Source organism: Dipteris shenzhenensis, chromosome 8, assembly GCF_047967505.1.
Source record: "Dipteris shenzhenensis isolate YYH24624 ecotype China chromosome 8, Dip_SZ_1.0, whole genome shotgun sequence".
Classification (NCBI taxonomy): Eukaryota; Viridiplantae; Streptophyta; class Polypodiopsida; order Gleicheniales; family Dipteridaceae; genus Dipteris; species Dipteris shenzhenensis.
In genome coordinates this window covers 20,993,369-21,003,274 of record NC_141603.1, presented here as the reverse complement: position 1 = coordinate 21,003,274, position 9,906 = coordinate 20,993,369, and the positions used below count along the sequence as shown (strand labels likewise).

Sequence of the window (9,906 nt, the reverse complement as noted above, 5' to 3'; positions counted from 1 at the left end):
TTACCAAAACTAAATTCCACTGAGAAGGAGAAGAAAGATTATAAGGAAAAGGTAGAAAAATCAAGAAAAATGCTACATTGGATTTCATTATGCTATAAGGGAAATGCCTAGGGGAGGCATTTTTCCTGGTCGGGGAACCAGCGAGCAGTCGGTAGGCCGCGAATGATTTTTCAGCCACTTCCCAGCCAGGAAATGTCGACCACATGCATTTCTTAGGTGTCGAGGTCCAAAGGGAGGGTGACTACTACCACGTGTCGATCACTTTGGATTGGCGACTGGCGACGTGTTGTTTGGTGGGCGTTTGTGTTTAGTTTTGGTGGCATGACTGCTAGTTTGAATTGCGAGTGGTGGCTCTCATTGCTCCTAGTGGTGTGTCAAGTGAGTGGTCCATGTGTGCATGTGTTATTTGTTTATTGTGTGAGTGTTACACGTGTATGTGTGAGTGGGTGTTGGTTTTGGATGTGATGCGTGTCATTGTCATTGTTGCATGGTTTTTGTATGGGTGCATGGGGTTTTTGTGAGCTTCCTCGTCTTGTTCCGTGTGCTTTTAGTGATCGCGACTCTGTGGCAGACAGTTCAAGGCGGTGCATGACAAGCGTCTTATTTGGAGCTAATTTTGGCGATCTAAGATGGAGTCTGTTGCCGATTGTCCTTCATTTTTGCTTGGGATCAATGAGGAGGTTTCTCCTGTTGGGGATTTGGTTTCTAGGAGTGGTGACTTGGTTGTTTGTTTGAGTGGAGACGGTGATATTGCTTTCGAGAATGTTTCTTTTGCTACGGGTACTGCATGTGACATTGTTGAGGATTTTCGTAATATTGGAGGTCTGTAGTGTTTGTGTGTTTTGTGTGTTGTGCTTATATGTTGTTGTGTTTGTGTTCTTTTGATGGCTTTCTTTGGTTGTGCAAGTACAGTGCCTTTTGGTGAGGTTGGTGTAGGTTCTACTGTCGGTTTCTTGCTGCTCAATCCTTGTTTGGAGAAGGAAGTAGAGGAGGGTGGAGTGAACAGTAGTTCGCATAAGGATAATTGCGCTCGGGGTCGATTTGATTCTTGGCGGCACCTTCAGGGTCTTGATGTTTCTATCCCTATTGATGAGTTGGATTTGAGGGTTTTTACTTATTTGCTTCGTACATTTATACTGTAAGTGTGTAAGAAGAAATGTGTAAGAAGAAAGCAGAGGGTGGATTTTACCCTCCTGCTATGTTTTGTGCTTTGTTCAAATCTTAAAATCGCATTTTGAGGAGGTTCCACGATTGTCAAGTAGTTGTGAGACAGGTGTTGTTGAGGTTCCATTTGATTTGTTCAAGAATCCTTTCTTCTTGAAGGCGTGCTCTTCACTTACCAATGCACTGAATTAGTATGTATGTGTTGATGGTCAAAAACCGACAAAGAAGAGAGATGTTGTTGGGTTGAAGTATTCAAAGTTTAATGGAAGCAAGGGCTCCATTGGTGGATCTTCGATTTGTGCTGTTGGCATTGTTTCAAAGTGTTCTGGTGGTGGATCTTCTATGGAATCTATTCCAGTTTGTGGTTCTATTTAGTTCCTTGTGTTTAAGTTTTTGCTCTGTTGATAAGAGTTTCAAGGATGTGAAAATTTTTGAGGCTTTGAATGAAGACGAGGATTCCTTCAAGGAAATGGTGTGGTACTGCCCTGATGGATTTGATAGTTTTGTGGAGCGGATTAGTGGTGGTATAGGTTCTTCGAGTTACAATGTTGCAGGTTCTTTCAAGGGCTGTGTGTTTAACTTGTACGGTGGAGGCCATATGGTGTAGGGAGATGGAGGCGGTGGGAAAATGTAGTGGAGCTTTTGGATAAATGTAGTTCAAGTTATGGTTTAGTATAATGTTTGTCAGAACTGCCATTTTTAGCTTTTGATACCCAAATATTACATGGATTTTGAGATTATTCTCTTGATGTTACCTCCTGTTGTAAGGTAATGTTTATATTGATATGAATAATGTTTAGAGTTAATTTTGTTTAGTGTTATTTGGTACGTGGTTAATTTTATTGGTTGCTTTAGTTGGTTTGGGATTACGTGTCAGTTGGAAGATTGTTCTACCGTTTATTTTCTGGTAGGGAATGGTGACGTGTTGCTTTGTGATTTATATATTTTGCGGCACCTATCGAGTGGTTGTTAATTCTGCATCAGAAATGTACTTGATCCAATGGTTGGGGTTTAATTCTGCGCGACCTCGAACCTTGACTTATATCTGAGACATTGTTACCTCACATAAAGAAAGCATACGATCCAAAGGACACATGGGACATAATCCACAAGATGTATGGCACTAGCATTGAAGCTAGGAAAATTCGTCTTAAACAGAGACGCTGTATAGAGGGGTACTAGGTCCATCACTAATTATGTGGCGGAGATCAAACAGATAGCCGAAGATTTAGCATCCATTAATTGCACCATTAATTGCACAATAGAGGATGATGATTTGGTATCTCACATTGAATGGATTAGGTCCTCAGTACAAGTCATTCGACACTTCTATTTTGGTCAGAGGGAACATGCACAACTTTAAGGAGCTAGTACTTTTGGAAATATAAGCATGTAAGGAATTATGATAGCACAACCAAGAGCACTTATAAGCCCCTAAGAAATTTCAAAAAACACATGAGAAATGTTTGAAAGCACATACTTTTTTTTACAACAATCTTCCTTAGAGTTTCTACATGTGTTTGAGAGAGTATCATGCATCAGCTTTAGCTCATCACAAGCTGTTGTACCTAATTTCTTTATTTCTTGGAGGGCTTACTTAGAGATATCCAATGCTTTGGAAGTGAGACCCTCAGCATGGTGGAGTTCCAAAGAGCACTCCTCTAAGGAATTCTTTGCTTCTACTTACTTTCATTTAGTTTTGCACTAATTCAATAACATTGATAAGCTAATACAGTTCATCTTCTTCTATTCGCGCATGCTTAAAATCAATCCTTTTAGTAGTAGCCATAAAAGAGATTTAGTGGTTTGTATGCATTGATGAAAGAACTTGCTTGGAAGTTGTTGACTTTGTTTCTTTATCATCCCATGATAGTTTCTCCTCCCACCTGGTAAGCTTGGCCTCTAAAGCCATGCTTCTCTACAAATCCCATGGCCTTCTCTCCCAAATGCACCCAATCAACTTTGACTCGGGAAGATTCATGCTTCCCAATTACGAAGGCCTTTGCAAAAAGTTATCCAACCTCCTTATTCTTCACATCCTAATAGACTTAAAATGTAGAAACATAAATTATTCTAAGAAATTGTGGCCTCACATCAATGCGCTTGGCCTTCTTGCAAGATGGTGGTTGTGGACACTTAGAATACATGCCACTAATCTCTTTGGACAAGTCTTTGGAACCTAAAATGGAGCCTAGAAACATTGAAGAGAAAGACATTTCTCACTTTTGGGTGCCTTTGGCAAGGTGGATGTGCAAGACTTACACCGCAAGCAAGTTTTTGGAATGTAGCTAAGAAAGACTTCTATGACATGTGGCAATGATGGAGAGAGTAGCTAAGAAAGGGGATTTTTAAATGAAAGGGGGTTTCAAAATGAAAGTTCAATGACTAGCTAGATGGATTCTAAGACAGACATGTTGCATTGATTGTGTAACAATGTATTGGTTGATAAGAAAGGGTGGTAAGTCACACTATAGCTTCATGGAAGGAACCATGGTAGAATTTTTGAACCTTTGTAGTAAATTTTAAAAAATTATATGTTTCACATGGGATTTATGTGCTTTACATGTGTTATTCCCCATATGCTACAAACTCACAAAAGCGTGTCACCTAAGCATTGTAAGGCTCATCACCACAACTACCCGCATTTTTATATGTTTAATATGCTTACTAGAAGAGGAAATGAGAAAAGGGGACAACGTGTATACTAGGAGTCCATGAGTAAGAATTTCTTGATAGAGGCAAATGCTATCAATCAAAAACTATTTTACAAGTTAAGGGAAATTATCCTCATTAGGCATTTTTTCTAATTCTTCCATTTTTTGCATAAGCCTTCAAATTTAATCCTAAGGAAGCTCCAATTAATAACTTAAAATAGAGAGCAAGTGTAATATGTTTATTTGTTACATTTAGCTAGGAGCACAAAATGTAGGCTAAGTGGTTCAATCTAGTAGGAATATGGACATCACATGGAACACTCCACATACATATTGAAGACAATAAGGTTGCTCTAATATTTTGGGATAGAATCTTAGCAAGGTGGGTTGGAAGAACTAAGTCTTGTGTTTTCTAAGAGTTCCCTCTATTTCTTGCATGTTTTCTTATTTCAACTTGTTGGCAATGTCATACACTTCCTTTTCTATGCTTGGATTTGGTATTCCTTGTTTGTTGAGTCGACCATTTTTACTACTAGTGGGAAGCTATATGTTATAACAACACCCTTGTCATTCCTATGGATTCATTGTTTATTATTTGTATCACTTTGTATATGATGGAGCTTCCATCCATGTTCTACTTGGATGGCTTTTACCCTTCAACAAAAGTCAATGTAATTGTTATTGATCAATGAGAAGGTCCTTATCTCTCGAAAGAAGATATGTTCAATTTATGGCCTAAATTGGTAGAGCTCTCCACTAAATTAAAGTTATTTTAAAAGCAATATTCTTCACAACTCTTATTGTCATTTATTTTACACATAGCACACCTTGTAAGATTAAAAAAGCTAGATGTGCAGTACCCAAGTTGATCAAGTGAGAGGAGATATAGCTTCTAAAAAGATATCTAACTATAGTAGCAACAAATTTTAGGACTTTAAGTCCAATAACTTAAAAGATATTGGACTTACACTAATGCAGAAATAATGTAAAACCCATCATCCCGTATTGTTACGATAAGCTAGAGGTTTACTTATCACAAAGGTGATGCAATTTTAATCCATCGAGTGTAGAAGGCAATTCTCAATCATAGCCAATAGATCTAATTGTAGTTATTGACTTTGATATCTTTGTACTACTCTAAGTTTGATCCTCAACTTTAAAGTCATAGTCTCATTACTTTGATCCATGGAACCAATCCATCATTACGTTTAAACTCTCAAATATTTTGAACAATAGAGAAGACATAATTCCTTACAATTAGGGGGGCCCATTTAGAACAAGAGCCTCGTTTTCTATCCCCAAGAAAAATTCTCTGAGTAGTTCAGGAACGGGCTACAGCAGTGCAATTTTAAGAGATGTTTACAATACTAATGTACACCAAAAAAGACAAGTTGGATGTTACTCGGATGAAACCTTTTAACAAATAAAGGTAACTACTGGTTCACATAAACCCAGGGGAAGCCCAGACATGGTTTCATACACAAAACTTTCGTACATTACACAGGAGAAACCATAGAACAAGAATCCTGGAAGATAATATGATGGAGCTGGATCTCTGCCAAGATCTGTTTCTCTGATGAGAAAGCATGATTGCACTGCTTGTCCAGTCCTGAAGAGCTTTGTCATAGCTGATCAATGAGAATAGTAATAGTACTTCTAGAATTACTCGAATACTTCAAAAAATGTCCTTGGGAAAAACAATAAGTGGACGCTATACCTTCGATTTTTTTTCACACGGTCTGCTTCTAGGAGAGGAAATGAGAAGAATACAATAGCATAAATATGACCAAGTGAAAATAAACTGTTTACAGGCTATAATTCTATCCGAAATTCTAAAAAGCAAGCTAAGAAATGGGCAAGGTTTGTCGTGCAAGTCTACTGAGATGTCTACTGAGAAGAAGAGGACTTATCAGAAAATACCCCTTTGAGGCAATCTCTGCTCCAGCATCGCCCCAAATACCTAAGTTTGAGCCTTACAGACAGACCAAATACCAGGAGGTCCATTTCTATTAAGCATTTCTAAATATGGTTTAGGGAGCTACTGGAAACTTTTAAATTTTAAGATGTTATCCACCAGAAAATGCCCCCCCTCGACCTAGTATAACCTAGATTCTAATCTCAGTATTGAACTAAAAAGCCTTGGAGAGTAGAGTGCATCTCCTCCCTGACGTTGCGTATCAGATGCCAAATGTACAAAATGCTGACATCCTCTCAGGCAAGGCCTACTAGTCTCTCACTAATCTCCCAGACCTTCCTAGCCTTCTCAGGGCTGCTTGCTTCCTCCGACAAAGCATTCTCAAATGAGCTTGAGTCTTTGTTCCAACTCCAGTACACTCCGGATTTGTTCAAGCTTGGGTCACTGACAACCTGCATGACATCCAAACCAGAAGCTGAAATATCAGGAGTGTATTCGATGGACAGCAAACAAGTAATCCTTGGTATGAATTTCCACTTTGAAATTCTTAGGGTAGGGCATCGCTGAAAACCTGAGCAAGTCTCTTCCCTGCATCTTCCTCGGACACGTAACCTTTCGTAATGTACTTTTGAAACGGAGGGAAGAGAGTTCTGAAGAGGGGAATATGCTCTCTGAAAAGGCCAGTCGTGGCAATGCAACCAGGGTAGAGAGATGCGAACACAACCCCCGTTTTGTCATGGTAACGCCTGTGAAATTCTTGCATAGTTAACATGTTGCAAACTTTACTGTCCTTGTACGCTTTGGCTCCATCAAATTCTCCGCCGTCTATCATGGGAGAGGAATTGACACCGTTTAGGCCTCCGGATAAACCCCTCAGGTCGCCTAAGTTTGCCTTCGGAGGGACATTACCAGCGAGAGTATTGGTATTTCCTAAAGCACCATTGAGAGCAGCATGGTAAGTATGGCAAGATTCAAGAACAACCCCGAGTTCAAACAACAGGAGAAACAATCCAGAAGTTCACAAACGGAGGACGTGGTACCTCCGATCCGAACTCACCTGTAATGGAACCGACTATAATCATTCTCCGAAACCTATTTTCGGACTTCTCTAAATCTTCAAGAAGCAAGCGAGCTAGAAGAAAATGTCCTAAATGGTTTGTACCCACACTTAGTTCAAATCCTTCGGCCGTAAATCTAGGCTCCTTCGCAGTAGGGAGATACACTGCGGCATTGCATACAAGGACATCAAGCGCCCTTCCCGACCTTCTGAAGTTATCGACAAACTGCTTGACGCTGTCCAAAGAGGCTAAATCCAGATGAATTACGGTATAGTTTTCCTTGCGCATGCCGTTAGCTTTAGCTGCCTTTTCTGCTTTCAAGAAGTCCCGGCAAGCCATCACGACATGCCACTCTCCAGTATCCGCAAGGGCCTTGGCAGTAGCCAGCCCTAGACCAGAGGAAGCTCCTGTGATAACAACGGTGGATTTCGTGGCAGTTCTTTTACTATCTGCGGATTTCATCGTCTCGACTGGCGCTGCCACCGTCTGAGCTTTGAGGGAGTCCAAGAAAGTATGCTTGCCGGATTCCTGTGAGGCAGAAACACCACTCCATGAAGTCTACTCTAAACCAAGAGTCTGAACATTGCAATTCGAAGCAGAATCCAAGCAAGGGCATGAATCCAGAGCTAGAAAACAACCGAATCGCTGCACCTTTTGGACGCCGACGGAACAAGGACGGCTGTGGCATTGTGCGGACTCAGAGAGTCGGAGGCCGAAGAAAGCCGAGGCGTGCTTGGTTGCAGAATACGATTTCTGGCAACAAAAGCAACAACAGAGAGAGAATTCGAGTGAGCAACTGGCGAAGGAGAGATTTGAGGAAAATGAGAGGAAGGTGATTGCTGAGAGCTGAAGCAAAAGCAAATCGAATGTGTGTGTAGACGAGAAAGAAATTGAGGGAAGGGAAAGAAGGAAGCTGACCTGTGAAGGAGCAAAGGGATTGACAAAATTCGCAGATGAAGAGCAATGAGAATGAGCGAGTGTCGCCATAGCCGAAACTCCTCTGGAGAAGAAGAAGAAGAACCTGAATGAAGAAGAAGAAAACCCAAAAAACACTGAATGCTTCAAGCATATTCAATTCTATATCTAAGATGGGTATTTTTTCCTTATTAAAACATTTTTATTTTGCTTTATTATTATTATTATTATTTTTTAATATCCTTATCCTTTTTGCCCACGTGGCCCTCTTCCCCCAATCAAATCCCTTCCTTTGGATCCCCCCCCCCAACCAATCCTTTCCCTCTCCCCTACATGCACCTCTCAACCTCCTCCCCTCCCAGAAAATAATAACATAGAGCGGTGGCACACGGAGTCTTTCCATCGTGGCACAAGTAGCTGCTAACTCAAAATTGAAGATGAATCCTTCAATTTTATCAGTTGTTTAAGGAAAAAAGAGAATGAGTAAAACAGTGGACATGAGACGCGGCATAGCGTCCGTTAAGATCCGGGATCCTCGCTGCAAATGTCAAGGGTGGTGATTTATTATTGATTTTGTGATGTACATGTTTTGGAAGTTGAAGTCCAACAAATACATCAATAAGGCGATACAATAACGATCCTCGTTGCAGTTTTTACAATATTGTCACGTGGACTACAATTATATGAATAAAGGTGTAGTCATCCTTCAATCTTGCATCCATCTTGGATTTCCTTGCTCCCTCGCATCGATAACATGCATTAAACAAGAGGAATGTTGTAAGAATTTAGATTGAAAACAATGACTTTCGAATGGACAAGTAATTGAAAATATTTATATTATAATATATCATATATAATTATTACAACTAGACAAGGTGGGCGGGGAGGCGGCACGCTCCCTTTCCCAAAGAGTTATAATCCGAGGAAACAGGCCCTTCCCTGGGTGCCGAGAGAATGCCAAGAATATTAGCACTGAGGATAAGTCTCACGAATGGATAAGAAACTGGCATATTACTTGAATGTCAATAGTCATAATCTTAGCCAAACGCCGAGAGACAATATCCCAAAACTTGCCAATGTGACCCTGAGAAGATTTGCGTGTGTCCTTGAGCGGGATGATTCCAACATTCTCAGATCGTTCAATAGACTCTGGACAGCACAAAAAGACAACTATCATTAGTGGAAGTCTGAAGTAGAGCACATAACATTCTCACTCTCTAGTTAGCCAACGTTACATGTCTCTCCAACCTCTGGAAAATGGGAGTTTGGTCACTATAGTAAGTCGAGCTTTTACGCTATGAGAGTAGAGGATAAGGTCATCGCGAGGCTCTCCAATGCTTCACATGCCAAGGCTATGCCACGCTAGGCTTCATCTCTTCAAGGCCCTTGCTGCGCTTATGTGCTAGCACCTACTTAAGCACAAATCCATCTTGGTTGCTTGCAAATGCTTTACACGAAATCCTAGAGGCTGGCCGGCTTCCAACAACCTCACCGTAGTGTCTCCACTGTAGTACCTAACGTGACAAGCGGAGTGATAGACAGATAGATAGATTGATCAACATCATTCCCATAGAGCTCTAATCATTCAATTGTCTCGCAACCTCAAATCTGTAAACCAAAAATACTGAACGCACATCGACTGGGAGAGAATCTTACTTTGAAATCTTGGTTGAAGATACCACAAGCAACCAGACTTCTCCATTGTTGCTTGAAGACACAGACAATGCTGACAATCATGTGCTTATTATGAATTATATAGATTTATGACAAAGCACTCCTATGCTTTTCTCCCATCCTTTGATAAAAAGCTTACCTATGCTTTTGCACCTTGCTTTTCACTTTGTTAAATTTGTTTGAAATCAATGCCCACGATTGTGACAAGTGGCTCAAGGAGAGCTCAAAAAACTCAAACTTGCGGAGGGCTTTTCGACCGTTCATCCGCACTCGAAAAAGGAGAAGAATTGTGCGAGGGAAGATGCCATAGTAGCAGCTAAAATTCGAAGCATCAAGAATGCTCGAATTGAAGGGGCGTCAAAGTCAGAGGGGGCCTGGCATTTTGCAAGTAAGTTTTTGCGAGTTTTTATTGAGTTTTTCTATCGCTCATGGCATGCCATTAAAGATCATATGGTGTAGAACTCTTACAACCACCTTGATCTCTAGCTACAAGGATTGATTTGACTCAACCATAATGATTCTTTTA

The 9,906-nt window shown here is 40.6% G+C and overlaps 2 protein-coding genes across 2 annotated transcripts; one reads left to right on the top strand and one right to left on the bottom strand.

The window, feature by feature from the left end:
* Positions 1-566: 566 nt before the first annotated feature.
* On the top strand, positions 567-1,771 carry LOC147899256 (uncharacterized). Its single transcript, XM_087377675.1, has 3 exons — positions 567-822; positions 913-1,138; positions 1,486-1,771. The coding sequence occupies exons 1-3, from the start codon at positions 630-632 to the stop codon at positions 1,769-1,771; spliced, it is 705 nt and encodes a 234-aa protein (XP_087233801.1). The 5' UTR covers positions 567-629.
* Positions 1,772-5,191: 3,420 nt separating this feature from the next.
* Positions 5,192-7,862, bottom strand: LOC147899255 (protochlorophyllide reductase-like). The gene is made up of 5 exons (XM_087377967.1): positions 7,710-7,862; positions 7,443-7,544; positions 6,791-7,319; positions 6,305-6,663; positions 5,192-6,185 (listed from the first exon to the last, which is right to left on the bottom strand). The coding sequence occupies exons 1-5, from the start codon at positions 7,776-7,778 to the stop codon at positions 6,030-6,032; spliced, it is 1,215 nt and encodes a 404-aa protein (XP_087234093.1). The 5' UTR covers positions 7,779-7,862; the 3' UTR covers positions 5,192-6,029.
* Positions 7,863-9,906: the final 2,044 nt, after the last annotated feature.

Coding starts and splice junctions, on each gene's coding strand:
- LOC147899256 (XM_087377675.1), top strand. CDS start 630: ATGGAGTCTGTTGCCGATTGTCCTTCATTTTTGCTTGGGATCAATGAG. Junction 823..912: donor GGATTTTCGTAATATTGGAG/GTCTGTAGTGTT, acceptor GTGCAAGTACAG/TGCCTTTTGGTGAGGTTGGT. Junction 1,139..1,485: donor TTGCTTCGTACATTTATACT/GTAAGTGTGTAA, acceptor ATTGTTTCAAAG/TGTTCTGGTGGTGGATCTTC.
- LOC147899255 (XM_087377967.1), bottom strand. CDS start 7,778: ATGGCGACACTCGCTCATTCTCATTGCTCTTCATCTGCGAATTTTGTC. Junction 7,545..7,709: donor ATCCCTTTGCTCCTTCACAG/GTCAGCTTCCTT, acceptor TTTTGTTGCCAG/AAATCGTATTCTGCAACCAA. Junction 7,320..7,442: donor GTTCCGTCGGCGTCCAAAAG/GTGCAGCGATTC, acceptor TCTGCCTCACAG/GAATCCGGCAAGCATACTTT.